Source organism: Rana temporaria, chromosome 5 (assembly GCF_905171775.1).
Source record: "Rana temporaria chromosome 5, aRanTem1.1, whole genome shotgun sequence".
Lineage (NCBI taxonomy): Eukaryota > Metazoa > Chordata > Amphibia > Anura > Ranidae > Rana > Rana temporaria.
The window spans coordinates 276,984,311-277,003,378 of NC_053493.1; the positions used below are offsets into that span (position 1 = coordinate 276,984,311).

The window sequence follows — 19,068 nt, forward strand, 5'->3', positions numbered from 1 at the left end:
TAGATAGAAGGCCTTTAAAAATGATATTAGAGAATTAGGGCATACATTTATGTTCAAAACCTCCTAGGTTTTAGTAGTTCAAAAATACTATTAGTGCTATAAACTAAACCCCAGAGACGGAGGGAGCTTAAAGGAATTTAACAACCATCTGAAAAGTAGGTTTAGAGATTTCTTTTTCCAGAAGGATTGTGAGATCTTGCTGTTTACGAGCGGTGTTTAACTTTCCCTAGTCTATTGTGCTACTTGTGGATTTATTTGCTGGAATGCTGCACGTAAATGTGTACGATCATGAGAATGACCTGCACTGTTTCTTCACTTGATTGCCCTGGCAATGCAGCTGCAGTGTCATTTTGGCACAAGGCTTGGTAAAAATAAGTTGTATAGCCCTTTTTATGTCAAAAATGTTATCATTAACACAACACCTTGGAGTCTATTAATAAATGTTTTTACACAATATTTTCAATAATTCAATGTTGGCATAATCTGAGCACCTTAAAACGCACCTTGCAGATTCTGAGGCCACATGGAAAAAGATGTTATGGTCAGATAAGACTAAATATGAATTATTTGGCTTCAACACCAAACTATATGTCTGGCGGAAATCTAATACAGCTCACCATCCAAATAACACCATTCCTACAGTAAAGCAAAGAGGTGGTGATATCCTGTTATGGGGGTGTTTCTCTGCAGCAGGGACTGGAGCACTTGTCAGGATAGAAGGAAAAATGGATGGGGCAAAATGCCATCAAATTCTTGAGAAAAATCTGCTGCCCTCTGCCAGAAAGTTGTCAATGGGAAGAAGGTTTACCTTCCAATACAGCATAAATGACTACACGATGGTTGAAGGAGAAAAAGGTAAATATCCTTGCATGGCCTAGTCACAGACCTAAACCCCATTGAAAATCTGTGGAATGACTTGAAGACTGCACTCCACAAAGGTCACCATGAAATGTAACTGAACTTGAGCAGTTCTGCAAAGAAGAGTTTGCAAATATTGCAAGGTCTAGATATGCAAAGTTAGTAGAGACATCTAGCAACAGACTAAAGGCTGTAATTAAAGCAAAAGATGGTCCAACAAACTACTGACATAAGGTTTTTTTTTTCAACTCATTGATTCCGATTTAAAAAAAATATTTGACATGTTTGTGTTATATATTTCACTTGGATGTTATAAGTTGTACTAGTAAATACAGCTGGATAAAACAAAAACTGTCTTCATTTCATGCTGCAGGGGGTGATTCTTTTCTATACCCACTGTGTGTGTGTATATATATATATACACACACATACCGTATACACACATACACAGTATTTTAAGGGGAAGTTCCATTAGGAGATTATGGTATGTTATGTTGCTGTTATACCAGATCTCACCAGAAGATGGAGCTTTGGAACAACTCAGTCTACAATAAGTGATTCCCTTTGAATTTACCCGAGGAGAGGTTACACACAGATCAGAGAGCTGTTCAGCAGATCATCTCTGTTTTAGCTGCGAATTTGGAGACCTGGGAGAGGGGAGGGGGAGGGGAGGTATAGTGAGGAGAAGGAGAGAAATCCTGATGAGAACTGAACACATTTGCGAATCAGATGCGTGCCCATAGAAGATAATGGGCCTGTAGTCGCACCTGAGCGGCACCGCAATGCCTAGAAAGTGCACACGTTTTTTGGGCAATGCGTAGTGCGAATGCATCGCACATATGTGAACCAGCCTCATTAAAATCAATGTATTTTATAATGTTATGCGAATTGGATGCGGGTTAAGCCGCAACCAATTTGCATAGGTGTGAACGGGGCCTAAAAGAGTAAGTAAACCCTGATGGGTTTTACTTTCTCTTTATTTCCCTGCAAAGGTAAAGCATAATAGCCCATTGTGTGTCGCTTACCTGAAAACGAAGCCTGCAATGTCACCGATGTACCCGCTGGCTGTAAGCGTCCATCTTCACCCATCTTCCTTCCTTCCTGGCTGGAGTCGTGCGACGTCACTCCCGCGCATGTGCAGTCACGGCATGATCGCGCACGCGTACATTGTAAATATCTCCTAAACCGTGCAGGTGCAGAGATTTCTAGCACCTACAGGTAAGCCTTAATATAGGCTTATCTGTAGGTAAAAGTGGTTGTACAGAGTTTATAACTACTTTAAGTAATCTAGCTATTAAAAAAGCTGTTTCAGTTGGACTCCAGAATTTACAAGCTTTTTCAAAAAAATAACTGAAGCCGATTTACTTTACTAATGGCGTGAAAACATTAGCAATTTCTTTCCCTCTTTTACTGTGCTCCCTCTGGTGGCCACTAGATTGCAGATCCAATTGAAGACATTTCTAGTTTTCGAACTTAGAACAGTGTTCCCTAAAACTATAGATCAGGGACATGTTTTTGATGGATTATCACTTAACTATAGATAGCCCTGTTTACCCAAGCAAAAAATCAGTGGCGAGCACACTGACTTTGAGTGACAGCACAGACACATATGGGGAACTAGAACGTGTACTAGGCAGGGAACAGAGGGAATTACACAGGCAAAATCTAAGTTCTGACACCAGGTCAAATTCAGACACTGAGGCGGCGTGTACACGGTCGGACAAAACCGATGAGAATGGACCGAGGTTCAGTTTCATCGGTCCAAACCGACGGTGTGTATAGCCCATCGGTCTGTTGTCCTTCGGTAGAAATTTTTTAAAACATGCTTCAAAATCAAACCGATGGCCCGCTGCCCGATCGTTCCAAACCGATGGTTAGTACAGAAAGCATCGGTTCAAAACCCGCGCATGCTCAGAATCAAGTCGACGCATGCTTGGAAGCATTGAACTTCGTTTTATTCAGCACGTTGTGTGTTTGACGTCACTGCATTCTGACCCGATCGGTTTTTGGAACGATGGTGTGTACGCACATCAGACCATCAGGCCGCTTCAGCGGTGAACCGATGGAAATGGCCCGTCGGACCATTCTCATTGGTTTGGAACGATCGTGTGTACGTCGCCTTACACTACAAATACTCACCCCTGCTCCAGTGATGCAATGTTCACAAGCTCCCCTGGTGACACCGACATCTTCTCCCTGGCTTCCTGTGAGTGTGGGGTCTTCAACCTTTTTGACTGACAATTGTGGGACGACAAAATACTTATGTATGCACAAAAGAGTTCATCCATCTTGGAACTGTGGTTTGTTGAGAATGTACAATGAGCTTTGCATATACAGCTCAGTGTACATGCTAAAAAAGGCTGTGAACAGGCAGGTATGTTCATTCTATTGCCTCACCTGTGCCCCCTCCCCTCAAGCCAAGGTGTAATCTTGGACTCCAATCTCTTCTTTCAGACTATTTCCAATCACTGTCCAAATCTTGCTGCTTTCCCCTCCATAACATTTCCAATATTTGTAACCATTGACACCAAAAAGCTACTAACTTACACCCTTGTTATCTCTCCTATTGCAACAACGTCCTTGTTATCCTACCTTTACCCAGGCTATCCCCCTTCTATCTATTATAAATGTTGCTACCAGACTCGTCCACCTTACCAACCGCTCAATGTATACTCTCAATGTACACCATCCCATCACTGTTGCCAACCTACCAAGCTGAAATTTACTGGCGCAACACCCAAAATTAACAGACACAGCCACGTTTTTACTGGCATTTCAAAAAGTTCCAAAATTGCAGTTTTAAGTACAAATTTCGGTATTTAATCTATAAACAACTACAATATATAGTTAGTAATGTGATTTCAAGTAGATCTGAAACAAAAAAACTTTTTTTATTCAGCAAGGCAGTCAGTTTTTTGTCACCTATGTCCCCAGAGTGAGTGAGAGGGACCATTTTTGGAGAGGGAGGAGAGGGAGAGAGGGAGACTGATTTTGCCCCCCCTACAGAGACGCAGCCTCTGCCCCCCCACAGATAGACGCAGCCTTTGCCCCTGACAGCAAAAGAGCCTCAGGCTGCAGTGCCCAGCAAACAGACTGCTACCCCCTTCCGGCTCAGGGAAGACAAGATATGGGCACATATGAAAATGACTGACTCTGACAGCACTTCAGCAGTGCAACACAGATGACCTCAATTAAAGTTACAATCTCCAGGCAGGCCTGGTCCCCAGCAGCCCACTCTTCCTGGCTCAGGAACAAGAGGGAAAGAGTGAGCACACAATAAAACTGAATTTGACTTGCAGCAGGCAGCACATATGATAAATAGCTCACCTCCTACAGTGACAGTCTCTCTCCACTTCAGCCCAGGGCTTTGTTTTGTGCTGTGTCTTCACCTGAGAGCTGTGAGTCTGCAGATGTGGTCCGACAGTCTCACTCCGTCCCGCTCCTGCAGACAGCATAATAGTCTGCCAGCCACTTACTGTCTCCACCATGAAGTCCCCTCCGCTCTACCCAGTGCACTTGGCTGATGGTGCAGGTAGGGGCACAGTGCTGTGGGGGTGAGAATCCCTGACTCCTCACAGGCTTCATCAGCCATAGTGTGGCGGGTCGGGTATACTGCCGAGACGCGCCGCTGTCCATTCAAAAATGGTGGCAGGCGGCGACATTACATTACTGCGCATGCACCGCCCAGCATGTACGATCTTTCCCGAGTCCTGCAGGCTTTGAAACGGCGCATGCGCAGTTGCATGGCCGGCCCGCAGCCATATTTCTTACTGGCACCAGCTGCCCATAACGGACATTCACGGACACCCCGAAAATGGGGTGAAATCCACGGACTGTCCGTAAATTAAAGGACGGTTGCCAACACTGCACCCCATTCTGCCATTTCTTCTTCATTTGCCCAGCAAATTAAATTAAAGAACACACAAAACCATTCTAGTCCCAAGCCAACCTTGTCTCAAAATATCACCAAACCATCCTCTTTACTCCTCCGAAGACCTCCTGATCTTCAGTTCCCTTGTCATCTCTTCCCATGCTCACCTCCCTGACTTTTTTTTCAGAGCTTCTCCATTCTTTTGGAACTTTCTACCTCAATCTGTTCGACTATCTCCTACTCTGTCCACCTTTAGGTAATCCCTGAAAACTTATCTCTTCAGGGAAGCCTATCCCACCTCATCCCTAACAATTATTACTTTGTGTAGCACTTACACCTCTTTTATAGAATTGAAGCTCTCATAATCATGGCACTCTTAATCTTCTTTTCTTAAAGTGGTAGTAAACTCTGATACTATAAAAAAAAAACTGCTGCAAAGGCTTCCATCTTCACCCAGACTTCCATCCGCATTCGTGGGCTGCAGCCACTTGAATGGCCGAGCCGCGGGGACGTCACTCCCGCGCATGTGCGTGAGTTATGGCCATGGCCCAGAGCTCTGAAGGAACGGCACGGCACTGGTAACATCACCTACATGCGTAGGTGATGTTACCAGCTGTTGCTCACTGGAATATCTACTAAACAGTGAACGTTTAGGGGATATTCATTTTACCTACAGGTAAGCTTTATACGCTAGGTAAGCTTACTTATAGCTCAAAATGTTTACTACCACTTTAAATTGTATTGTAACTGTACTGTCTCCCTTTATATTGTAAAGCACTTTGCAAATGGTTGGTGCTCTATAAAGTCTGTCTAATAATTGCAGCAGGGACGTGTTTCTTTTGCAATAAAGAGCCTGCCTGCTTGGGTTTTGTTTTACTTTTTACTAGTAGTTCTGATTTAATGATACACTGATGAATACAGGGCTACATTCCGTTGTGTCTTTATTTATCTGCCTGCAGTTCAGCTTTAAAAAGGTTTCGTATATGAATGAGAATTTGCATTGGAGAGAACCTATTCTCAGTTGTGAATTAGATTCATGTTTTTTTTTACTATTATATTGACTTTTTAATTTTCTGCATTACTAATGGGAAAACATTGAGAAGTTTACTTAAAGCGGGGGTTCACCCTATGAACGGAATTTTTTTTTATTTTTTTTCTACTACCATAAAATCAGGCATTGTAGCGCGAGCTACAGTATGCCTGTCCCGATTTTTTTACCCCCGTACTCACCCTGTAATCGTTCATCGAAGATACCGGGGAATGGGCGTGCCTATGGAGACGGAGGATGATTGACGGCCGGCTCTGGCGCGTCACGCTTCTCCGGAAATAGCCGAAATAGGCTTGGCTCTTCACGGCGCCTGCGCATAGCCTGTGCGCAGGCGCCGTGAAGAGCCGAGACCTACTCCGGCTGTCTTCGGGGATAGTGACGTGCCAGGGCCGGCCGTCAATCATCCTCCCTCTCCATAGGCACGCCCATTCCCCGCGGGAGCCGAAATCTACGATGTCCGATTACAAGGCGAGTCCGGGGTTAAAAAAATCGGGACAGGCATACTGTAGCTCGCGCTACAATGCCTGTCTCGATGGTAAAATCATGTGGGTGAGGGTGAACTACCGTTAAATAGAGTTTATATGGTTTGTTTTCATACTATACAGTCATTCAGTTTTTTTAAGGCTTTGCTGACATTTTGGTAATATTTTTTTTCTTGGGTCCTAGTACAGTTATAGTTGTCTTAGTTGTGTAGTTTGATTAAAAAAAAAGTTTTTTTAGAGCCCCTATTCCATGTGAAAGTTTTCATTCATTCTTACCTGCTTTTCCACTACAGGGATTTGCATATTTGGAGCTTGCCGAATTGAGAATTTTCCTATCACTTTTGAAGGAATGACAGTTTTGGTCCCTGTTGCAGCAAATGCCCCCTCTATACCATGGATGGAAAGGCTGGGGTAACGCCACATGTGCTGAAGAATTTCTTCCTGCAAGAACAGTAACAATGTGTAAAAATAAATTCATTTTTAAGACATATTAGGCTCAGTTCACTAAGATGAATAACTTACTGTATTTTAACTACGTTTGTTATTTGCTTTCAAGAGGAATCAGTATTTTTTTCTATATTCTAGCACTTGATTGCTTTATTTATTTCATGAAGTGTTACTTTTTTTTTTTACCATCCATCAACTATTCCTTTTAGGAAGAATAGCTAATGGCCTACCAGCATTTGCCTTCTGAATCATTATCAAGTCCATTCTTACTTTAAGATAATAAGTAGAAACCACAGGACTAGAGAATAAAATCCTATGTATTTGTACATGTCTGTAACAATCTATCAAGAACAAGTTGGGGGGGGGGGGGGTGCTACCCCCAGGGGGATTAAGGCTGGATTCACACCTATGCATTTTTTGTGCTTTTTGCATTTTTCAGATTTGCAGTACAGTCCATTTAACATGGTTTCCTATGGAACACGTTCTGTACTGCAAAAAGCACAAAAAATGCATAGATGTGAATCCAGCCTTAGCCAACATCACCAGATATTCACAAATTATGATGGAGAATTCCTGTGATAGTGTTTCTTTCACGAACAAGTATAGTATCAACTGCCTGGATCCACTGTGTGCTCATTGGAGAGTGTGCAGAGAGCCAAAACCTTGCTATCATTTTTTTTGCCAAGTACAGTAGTCCAATTAGAGCCATTTAAATATGAGGGGAATATAACTCCTGATTAAAGCTTCCCAACAAACACGTCAGTGGATCCACATTTCCATAGCATGTGGATGAAGTCTCCAGGATAAACCTGACATTTAAGGCAAATGAGGGACTCTTCTACCCCACTAATGAAGCTGTACTGGAGTTCTAGATGTTCAATGTAAAATGAACAGATGGGACCATTTTTGAGCTGCTGACATCAACACCAGAAGGCCAGCCTCAAGTATCTGCTCCCATGTTTCTCCATCAATAGGTCCAACGTGTCTCTCCCATTTTCCTCGACAGGGCAAAAGATCAGAGGCCTGTATGCAATTCAGTAAATGTGCATAAATCTTAAATATATTACCCCTGAAATGGGGATTCAGTTAAACGCATGGAGGAATATCTGCCTTGGCAACTGACAGCTTAATGCAGCTGTAAATACTGAGAGTATTAGTTTTGTAGCAAAGGAAATTCTGCCAACAACTAAACATATGATTTTAGGCTGGAATCATCAAATAGTTGGGATATGTATTTAACTCTGGCATTCATCCACACAGAGTGATCACTAAGTTCAAAAATGGGGGAGGTTGGGACTTTATATGAGATGCGATTTTAGCAATATACCAAATAAATCTGTCTAACTGATGTAAGTAAAAACAGAGGTTTAGTTGCAAGCATTTGCATCCGCTAGACAGATTTATTTGGTTTAGTGCTTTTTGGTTGACAACTTTGAGCCTGGCCACATGGTAACATTATTTTTCCATGTTTATATTTAATTGCATATTGCTAAAATCGCATCTCATATAAAGTCCCAACCTCCCCCATTTTTGATCTATTACAGGGATGGAGGCCTATGGTAGTATCTCTATATGCCTCATTTAAAGTCCCACCCCTATTCCCCCTCTTTTTGAGTGATCACTAAGTTTAGCCAACCCTGTGTAGAATCCAACCAAATAGGCATACTGGGAAGAAAACCTGTTAAACCCAGTCTCTGCTTAGTAATTCTCCATAATTTCATCAATAATTGAACTGTGGGACAGTAGGAAAACCCATTTCCATATGAGACAGAGCCGAGTAGTCTGTGTATGGGCTATTCGGCAAGCCCCTGAAAGATTCTATAGAGGGTAAATCCGAACCTGTAAAATACTGCAATTGTGCAGCAAAAAAATATGTGTGTGAATGGGGAACAGCCAGACCACCTTAAAAATCCCTTAGGATTTTGCAGAGTGTTAAGTTTTATACAAGCAGTTAAATTTTTCCAAATAAGAGCCTGAAATTGTGAGTCTTTTCGATGGAACCATTACTTGGGTATCCATATATAGGAGTTTTGTAGTATATATAATTACTGTGGGGCCCAAATTATTTTAGTAAGATTCGCACACCATGTCACAGTCAATGGTAATTTACGCCAACTGACACACTTATGTTCGAATTTCTGTAAGATAGGTTTAACCGCTTGCCGACCAGCTGCCGCAGTTTTACGGCGGCAGGTCGGCTCTTCTCGGGGCGAGATCACGTAGCTATACGTCATCTTGCCACGCAGCCACGCTCGCCCCTGACGCCTACGTGCGTGACTGGCGGGTGCGATCACCGCCGAGCACCTGCGATCGCTCGTTACAGAGCGAGAACCGGGAGCTGTGTGTGTAAACACACAGCTCCCGGTCCTGTCAGGGGGAGAAATGCCTGATTGTCAGTTCATACAATGTATGAACAGCAATCAGTAATTTCCCCAAGTCAGTCCACCCCCCCTTCAGTTAGAACACACATAGGGAACATACTTAACAGCTTCCTCGCCCCCTAGTGTTAACCCCTTCCCTGCCAGTGGCATTTTTATAGTAATCAATGCATTTTTATAGCACTGATCGCTATAAAAATGCCAATGGTCCCAAAAATGTGTCAAAAGTGTCTGAAGTGTCCGCCATAATGTCACAGTACCAATAAAAATCGATGATCGCCGCCATTACTAGTAAAAAAAAAAATATTAATAAAAATGCCATAAAACTATCCCCTATTTTGTAAACGCTATAACTTTTGCGCAAACCAATCAATAAAACGCTTATTGCGATTTTTTACGAAAAATATGTAGAAGAATACGTATCGGCCTAAACGGAGAATTTTTTTTTTATATATATATATTTTTGGGGGATATTTATTACAGCAAAAAGTAAAAAATATTCATTTTTTTCAAAATTGTTGCTTTATTTTTGTTTATAGTGCAAAAACTAAAAACTGCGGAGGTGAACAAATACCACCAAAAGAAAGCTCTATTTGTGGGGAAAAAAGGACGCCAAACGGGGGGGTGAACAGCTCATCCCTACCAACTAACAGCAGGCTTTGAAAATGGGTCAGAGGAGTGCAGAACGTACTGCATTTCTGAGATCCACAGGAAAAGAACAGACAAAAAAGCTTTGGCTATACTCCTTTAAGAGCCGTCTAAAGATCAAACCTATAACCCTGACCTGGAAGTACATTGTCCCTAGTTACAGGTAGGATCATGTTAAATCTAATCTCTAGCTCAGTAATACTCTTAACACGATAGAGCACTTTCCTTTCACACTACAGAACCTAATGTCTACAGAACATGTGAGAAGATGAAGTTTAGAAGAGGTAATTGGTATGGTATTACAATAATAACATTTATGAAGTAATAAAAGGTTTTTACCTTACTGCTGTACAAAAATGTGTTCACCTCTGTGTTGTTTTTGTGTTCTTCTATATCAAAATCTATATTTTCATACAACTTTTTTTCTTCTTCTGTTATTGGAGCAACATCGTCATAAATTCCAGGGATAAGGATATGACCAGTAGAGTCCACAAGGCTTGCTATGTAAAAAGGGATGCAAGGTTAAAGCCATTACCAAACCTGAGGCCTTGTCTCTTTCTGTTAAAAAAAACCTGAGGCCTCATACACACGACCATTTTCCTCGACAGAATCCATCAAGAAACTTGGTGGCAGAGCTTTTTTGCAGAGGAAAACGGTCGTGTGTATGTTTTTCGTTGAGAAAACTGTTGTGGAACTCGATGAGAAAAAAAAGAGAACAAGTTCTTTTTCCTCATCAGGAGTCTCAATTTCCTTGTCGTGTTTCTCGTCGGGCTGGTTTACGACGAGAAACACGTTCGTGTGTATGCTTAGAAACCCGCGCATGCTCAAAATAAAGTATGAGATGGGAGCGTGCCTTCGGTAAAAGTAGGGTTTGTAATGGAGATAGCACATTCATCACGCTGTAACAGACTGAAAAGCGTGAATCGTCTCTCACCAAACTTTTACTTAGCACGCAGTAACATGAGATTAGCAAAAGCAGCCCCAAGGGTGGCGCCAGTGGAATCAAACTTCCCCTTTATAGTGCTGTCGTACGTCACCGCGCTTGAGATTTTGTCTTGACAGTGTGTACGCAAAGAAAGCTTGTCAAGATTCTCGACAAGCCTAACAAGGAACTCGTCGAGGAAACTGAGGTTTCATTTACGACGAGTTCCTCGGTCGTGTGTACGAGGCCTATGACTCCTTTTTCTTTGGCTGAATACATGTTTTAGGTCAACAATTCGAAAGTATTTAATCTAGAGGATCTGCATCACAGTCTAACAACTTTCAGAAGTATCATATCAACAATGGGAGCCTCTCTATTTCTGTCATGACAAAGTTAATTTGGAAAGAACTCTAAAAATAGGGAAACCAACAGGTAAGCTTGAAACTGGGACACTTTTAGTGGTCATAAAAGGCCCGATCCCACCTCTGATACAGAGACTTGGTGGTTGCGGTGGATAATACCAGGTAATTTAGAGCAACCCAAAGGAGGCAATACAAAGCACTTCAGATGGGTGGAAGCTGTCATTATCTCTTATAGAGAATTATTTGTGACCAGATGATTCCTTCCCTCTTTTCATTGACTATACTGTAGTGTACATGTATCATTTCTGTCTGAAGAGCCAGTCACAAAACACAATATTGGGTGCATGATATTTTCTCCCCACAATTCTCACGTAAAAAATATATGCCCACCCTTATCTTTAATATCACAAACACATAAATGCAACTATAGACCGGGACAGTCACCTTTCAAGGTAGGCCTCGTACACACGGGCAAGAATCTTGTCAGGAAAAAAACTTTTAGCTAGATTCAGTAAGAGTTAGGCCGGCGTATCAGTAGATACGCCGACCTAACTCAGAATTTGCGCTGTCCTAAGTTTAAGTGTATTCTCAAACAGAGATACACTTAAACCTATCTAAGATACGACGGCTTGCGCCGTCCTATCTTAGGGTGCAATATTTAGGCTGACCGCTAGGTGGCGCTTCCATTGCGGTCGGCATAGAATATGTAAATCACTAGATACGCCTATTCACGAACGTACGTCCGCCCGTCGCAGTAAAGATACGCCATTTCCGTAAGAGATAGGCCGCCTAAAGATAAACATGCCCCCTAGGTGGCGTAGCCAGTGTTAAGTATAGCCGTCATTCCCGCGTCGAAATTTGAAAATGTTACGTTGTTTGCGTATGTCATCCGTGAATAGGGATTTACGTCATTTACGTCCACGTCGAAACCAATAGGCCCGTGAGGCGTACTTTGCCGCAATGCACACTGGGATATGTAGGTGGACGGCGCATGCGCCATTCCAAAAAAACGTCAATCACGTCAGGTCAACACAAATTAACATTGAACACGCCCACTCAGCCTATTTTGAATTAGGCGCCCTTACGCCCGCTCGCTTTAGGCTACGCCGCCGTAACTTAGCAGGCAAGTACTTTGTGAATCATGTACTTGCCTCGCTAACTTACGGCGGCGTAGTGTAAACACGATACACTACGCCGCCGCAAAGTTAGGGCGGGCTATGTGAATCTAGCCCTTTGTTTTTCCTGACGAGATTCTTGGCAATAATCTCTTGCGGCCAGAGTGTACACACTGACCTTTTCAAAAGAACCACGGTTCTCTTGAAAGGAAAGAACGCAGTGACGTCATCGCGTACGACGAGAATGCGCTCGTCACATTCGATGCCGTCGCCGCCATCTTGCTTCACCCTACCTATTCCGTGGAAGCTACCGTGCATGCGTCAAAGTCATTTCGAGCATGCGCAGGTTTCCACGGCGACAGGTAAGTATACACACTCTCTGGTTTCTCGTCAGGAAACAGGCCGACAAGAATCTCGATGAGAAAAAAGAGCGCAGGTTCTCTTTTTTTCTCGTCGAGATTCTGGCCAGATTTCCTGACGAGAAACCTGAAAGCCTCGTACACACGAATGATTTTATCGGGAAAGAAAGCTCTGCCAGCAGGTTTCTTGCTGGTTTTTGCTGAGAAAACCGGTCGTGTGTATGAGGCCTGAACCTTTATTTTGCAAAGTGAACAGTTTTTACTCCTTTAGTAAATCAACCCCAGTATGTTACTGTTCAGTGCTTCAAAACCAGTGCTGGGCATTTCGGAACAAAGATTAAATGTGAATTTCACTGTAAACACTCATGCATTCCCAGTTGTCATATATTTCTAACGCATTTGTACTAATGACCTGTTCACATTACCTAAGAGATATACTAGGTCCCTCATTGATTCATGGATGATGCCGCCAAAAGTTCCTGAGTGCAAGTCTTTTTTACCACTCTCCACCTAATGAAGAATACCAGAGGTAAGAATTATTCAAACTGCAATCACCATTCAGAGTTATATTTTTAAGTGAATATATAATTTTAATCTTTTTTGTGTAAAGATCTTTCCAAAGATGCTATACAACCAAGGGAAAGAAAAAGCTTAGTTTAGTTTGACAGTGCTCGCAGTAGTAATTTTATATTAAAATGGAAGGGCTACTATAAAATATGATTGCACAAGTCAATATTCTGACTGGTAAAGCCTTGCTTTATTTTCAGCTTTAACGTAACAATTTATTAATATATATTATATACATATACTGTGTATATATATATATATATATATATATATATATATATATATATATATATATATATTGTAAGGGGTTAGCTCGGTAGCGGGGGTGTGTGACCTCCTGAGTGGGTTCACTACACACTGAATTATACAGAGAGGCAGCCGTGGGTGGTTGAAAAAACAAGGGTTATGGTTTATTCTTCCATATTGCTGGAAACAAGTGCAAGCATCCAAACAGCATAAACAAAACAAAACATAAAATAAACCCTGGCCACTTGGGCCGTCTACCTTCACAACACAGGAACCTACCTATAGAGTCTGGCACAGCCTACTGCTGGGCAGACACTGCTGGTCTTCCAGCAGAAAACAATAGTCTTTTTGATTTTCTTATCACAGCAAAAATATCAACAAGCACTTCACCTTCAGAAGTCTTCCTCAGCTCACTGCTCTCCTTAACTCAACAAGCCTCAGGATGCAGCATTCAGTAGTAATCCTCTGGACAACTTATAGAGGCCTTAATTTTCTCATTCGGAACAGCTGAAGCTATCCAACGTCCTTAAACCTTTCTGGCTACCTTTGCAGCCGACACCTTATAGTAATCGGTGAATTTTCTAAACAAGGCAGAAATGTATCTCCTGTCTGTGACAACACCCCCGGATTTACCTGACTTCCTGTCACAATATATATATATATACACACACACAAATACAAACACGCAGTATGTATGTATGTATTTGGACATTTTCTAGTAACTCCTTTTGTCCGTTTTATAAATTGATACCTGTTTGGTCAGTCCTTGTTCTGCTCATTCTCTGTATTTTATAAAAGTAATCTCAATTTCCCAGAAGCTTGTAAAGCAATAACAAGTCATTATGACAAATTATTCTCCCCCTGGCAGCGTGAAACAGAACCAACTATGCAATCTGTATGGTGCACTGCTGGTTTATAACTTATGGTGGAAAATCAGATGATATCTTCCTTTCTAGAACTTGTGAACACTGCAGGATTGGACAAACTTTGACAGAGACTCACTCAGCCTCCTCATTACTTATGTTGTGCATAGTGCCGTGACCCTAAACATCAGAGCACAGGCTGCTATTCACTTACACACAAATCTTTGGGCATGGTCCTGAAACTGACCTTCTTGACAGGGCCTACCCTGGTCATATGTCATTCACTGTAGCACAGCAGGTAAAATTAGTACAAGAGCTCTGCACCCAAGATATTGTAATTTAAGTAAATGAGTATTTATGTATTTTTTTGTATAGAATTTTGTGTTGTTTGTAAATAAAAAAGTTAATAAAACTGAATTATAAAAAATAAAAATAAAAAAGTATTTATGGTACATATGTAGTTGCAGAGCAAATATGGGTCACGCAGTCCTTGGTTTTCTCAATAACATACAACAGTTCTGCACAATCAGTAAGGTATATTTAAAACCAATATATATTTTTTTTATTTTCAATAAAGTACTGAATTAAAAAGCCTACCAGGTTTCATTTGCCATTAATATCCCACTGAAGAATTTCACTTCACTTACTGTCCTCTAGACACAACAGGAGGTGCGAAAAAATCTCTCCAAAGTGAAAGACATTCCCTCTTAGTTGACAGTGGAATTTGTAATCACATTGGAACATTCCTTTCTGTTCCTGCCTTGGTTACAGCTTAAAAGCTCAGATTTTCTTTCAATTTTAATGCCAGTGACAGGGGTAAGGAAAAATGTGGCTCTTAACGGCACAGCAATAAAAGCTTGACAAAGGTTTTACCACTTTTCCCCATCAATCCAAAAAAAAAAAAAAACCTTTGGCTTCAACCACTTGCCTACCGCCGTATAGTAAAATGATGGCGGCAGGCACCCTCCCTCCGGGTGGACGTTATATGACGTCCTTGATTTCCCGGCATTCTGGTGAGCATGAGCACGCCTGTGTACTCGATGTGCGTGCCCGGCGGCCATGATGCCCGCCGGGCACCCGCGATTGCTCATCACAGAGCAGGGACATGGATCTGTGTGTGCAAACACGCAGATCCACGTCCTGTCAGGGGAAAGGAAAACTGATTGTATGTTCCTTGTTTTTTTTTTGTTTAATATGTTTTTATTGAAAGAGAAAGAAAGGTACATTCAAATACCACAGCAAAGTAAAATACAAGAGAAATAAAGCATACAAAAAGTATACTGATAAATACAATCAACATAATATTACAAAGAACCAAAGCGGCTCATGTCTATATAAATTTTTTTATCAGGAAAATAAAAAATAAAAAATAAATAAAATAAAATTCAGAGTAAGAGAGAGAAAAAGGAGGGAGATAAATGAGAGAGGTATCAGGGGGAGTGGGAGGGGGGGGGGTGAAGCCGGCACACATAGCAATAGTAATGGACAACTGGCAAAATCATTATATTCAGTAAAACCTCAATGAGAGGATAGGGCCACTACATTTAGTACAAGCAGGGACCCCAAGTCAGTGATATGAGGTTTTATGAAGTTTGAGAATCATGAGTGGTAGGGAAATTATATCTTTATAGCGTTGAGTAGAAATAAATAAGGACCAGGGGGTCCAGGTTTTGGAGTATTGCTCACTAGTGTCTCTGGCAATATGGGTGAGTTCTTCCATGAGACTAATCTCGGAGATTCTTTGTAACCATGATTTGATGGTGGGGATTGTGGGTTGGCCCCAGAGACGGGGGATGACAGCTTTAGCTGCATTAAGGAGGTGTGGTACAAGTGAACGTTTATATTTACCTATGGGTCTTGAAGTGGCATGAAAAAGTATGTTCTTTGTATATAGGAATAAAGGGCCATATCCACAAAAGAGATACTCCGGCGTAAGCCGTCGTATCTCTGGTTCTAACTTTGGAACTGATCCTCAGAAGCAGTTTTCCTAAGTTAGGCAGAAGATCCGACATCTGTAAGGGACTTACACTGCCGGATCTTAGGATGCAGTACCGCATCCGCCACTGGGGGCATTTCGAGTCGAAATGCCTCTTCTAGTATGCAAATTAGCACTTAGGGCGATCCTCAAAGCTTTTGTGCCTAGTTTTTTCGCCGTAAGTGTTAGTTTGCCTGGTGTAAAACTAGGGCTGCTTTTACAAAGTGTAAAGTTAGTCACACCTTGTAAAGGCCCATTCAAGCGACGGCATTTGGTATGCATTCCCGAGGGAGAACTCCACGGCAATTTGTAAATTCCAAACCGGCATGGATTCCCCCCCAGGAGCATACCAGGCCCTTAGGTCTGTTATGGGTTGTAAGGAGACCCCCCCTCCGCCGAAAAATCGACGTAGGGGGTCCCCCTACAATCCATACCTGACCCGTATCCAAAGCACGCTACCCGGCCGGTCAGGAATGGGAGTGGGGACGAGCGAGCGTCCCCCCCCCCTCCTGAGCCGTGCCAGGCCGCATGCCCTCAACATGGGGGGGTTGGGTGCTCTGGGGCAGGGGGGCGCACTGCGGGCCCCCCCCACCCCAGAGCACCCTGTCCCCATGTTGATGAGGACAGGACCTCTTCGCGACAACCCTTGCCGTTGGTTGTCGGGGTATGCGGGCGGGGGCTTATCGGAATCTGGGAGTCCCCTTTAATAAGGGGGCCCCCAGATACCGGCCCCCCACCCTAAGTGAATGGATATGGGGTACATCGTACCCCTATCCATTCACCTGTAGTCAAAAAGTAAAAGTTAATAAACACACAACACAAGGGTTTTTAAAATAATTTATTATTCTGCTCCGGATGCCCCCCCTGTCTTCGTTATTAGCTCAATTACCAGGGGGGGCTTCTTCTTCCACTCTCCGGGGGTCTTCTCCGCTCTCCGGGGGGCTTCTTCCATCTTCTCCCCTCTTCCGCTGTTGACTCGGCGAACCCCGGTTCTTCTGCAGCTCTCCGGTGCCTTCTTCTTCAGCGCTGGCTGCCTGCTATGTTTGTGTGTTAGCTCGATTTCAAACAGGCAGCCGGCGCGGTCTTCTGTGACGTCATCTTCTCTTCTGTTCTTCTCCCCTCTTCCGATGTTGACTCGTCGCCTGTTGTCGCTGTAATGATGGAAGCGCGCCTTGCATCACATTTATATAGGCATCACCGTCCCATCATGCTCCGGCAGGTACCCACGTGGTGGGTGCCTACCCACGTGCACCCACCACGTGGGTACCTACCGGAGCATGATGGGACGGTGATGCCTATATAAATGTGATGCAAGGCGCGCTTCCATCATTACAGCGGCAACAGGCGACGAGTCAACATCGGAAGAGGGGAGAAGAACAGAAGAGAAGATGACGTCACAGAAGACCGCGCCGGCTGCCTGTTTGAAATCGAGCTAACACACAAACATAGCAGGCAGCCAGCGCTGAAGAAGAAGGCACCGGAGAGCTGCAGAAGAACCGGGGTTCGCCGAGTCAACAGCGGAAGAGGGGAGAAGATGGAAGAAGCCCCCCGGAGTCCGGAGAAGCCCCCCCCCGGAGAGCGGAAGAAGAATCCCCCCCGGAGAGCGGAGAAGACCCCCGGAGAGTGGAAGAAGAAGCCCCCCCTGGTAATTGAGCTAATAACGAAGACAGGGGGGGCATCCGGAGCAGAATAATAAATTATTTTAAAAACCCTTGTGTTGTGTGTTTATTAACTTTTACTTTTTGCCTACAGGTGAATGGATAGGGGTACGATGTACCCCATATCCATTCACTTAGGGTGGGGGGCCGGTATCTGGGGGCCCCCTTATTAAAGGGGACTCCCAGATTCCGATAAGCCCCCGCCCGCATACCCCGACAACCAACGGCAAGGGTTGTCGGGAAGAGGTCCTGTCCTCATCAACATGGGGACAGGGTGCTCTGGGGTGGGGGGGGCCCGCAGTGCGCCCCCCTGCCCCAGAGCACCCAACCCCCCCATGTTGAGGGCATGCGGCCTGGCACGGCTCAGGAGGGGGGGGACGCTCGCTCGTCCCCACTCCCATTCCTGACCGGCCGGGTAGCGTGCTTTGGATACGGGTCTGGTATGGATTGTAGGGGGACCCCCTACGTCGATTTTTCGGCGGAGGGGGGTCTCCTTACAACCCATAACAGACCTAAGGGCCTGGTATGCTCCTGGGGGGGGGAACCCATGCCGGTTTTTTCGTTGAAAATTGGCATGGAGTTCTCCCTCTCAGGAATGCATGCTGAGCGACGCTGTCATTTTTTTTTTTAATTATTTGTTTTCCCGGCGCGTCTTTTTTTCACCCGTCGCAACTTTAGTGTCCCGTCGCAATCCACAAAGCCGCCCGGCGTCAATTACGTTCGCGCGATGCACGTCGGGAAAATGACGTCACACGCATGCGCAGTACGGCCGGCGCGGGAGCGCGCCTCATTTAAATTGTAAACGCCCCCCGGAGAGGAGGAAAGCCTTACGACGGCGGCACTTAACTTACACGGCTTGAAATTTTTACGTAAGTGCTTTGTGGATCAGGCACTTAGGTAAAAACTTTAAGTCAGTGTAACTTAACTGCTGAAAGTTAAGTTACGCCGCCTGGCTGAGGATTTGGCCCAAAGATCAGTTTCTTCCTCTCATCAGTCCCCTCCCCCTACAGATAGAATCACTCCCTAGGACACACAATTAACCCCTTGATTGCCCCCTAGTGTTACCCCTTCCCTGCCAGTCACATTTATACAGTAATCAATGCATTTGTATAGCACTGATCGCTGTATAATTGTGAATGGTCCGAAAATAGTGTCAAACGTGTCAGATATGTCCGCCGCAAGGTCACAGTCATGATAAAAATCGCAGATCGCCGCCATTAGTAGTTAAAAATAATAATAATAATAATAAAGATGACATAAATCCATCCC

At 43.7% G+C, this 19,068-nt stretch overlaps 1 protein-coding gene across 2 annotated transcripts in view; it reads right to left on the reverse strand.

Annotated features, from left to right (window-relative positions):
• LOC120940816 (beta-Ala-His dipeptidase-like) overlaps positions 1-19,068 on the reverse strand; it is a 78,231-nt gene that overhangs the window by 14,767 nt on the left and 44,396 nt on the right. For both annotated transcript variants that reach the window (XM_040353886.1, XM_040353887.1), the window contains 3 exons: positions 12,916-13,000; positions 10,072-10,232; positions 6,536-6,700 (listed from right to left, as the gene is read on the reverse strand). In XM_040353886.1, coding sequence (XP_040209820.1) covers positions 6,536-6,700; positions 10,072-10,232; positions 12,916-13,000 — 411 coding nt within the window. The remainder of the gene's footprint in view (positions 1-6,535; positions 6,701-10,071; positions 10,233-12,915; positions 13,001-19,068) is intronic.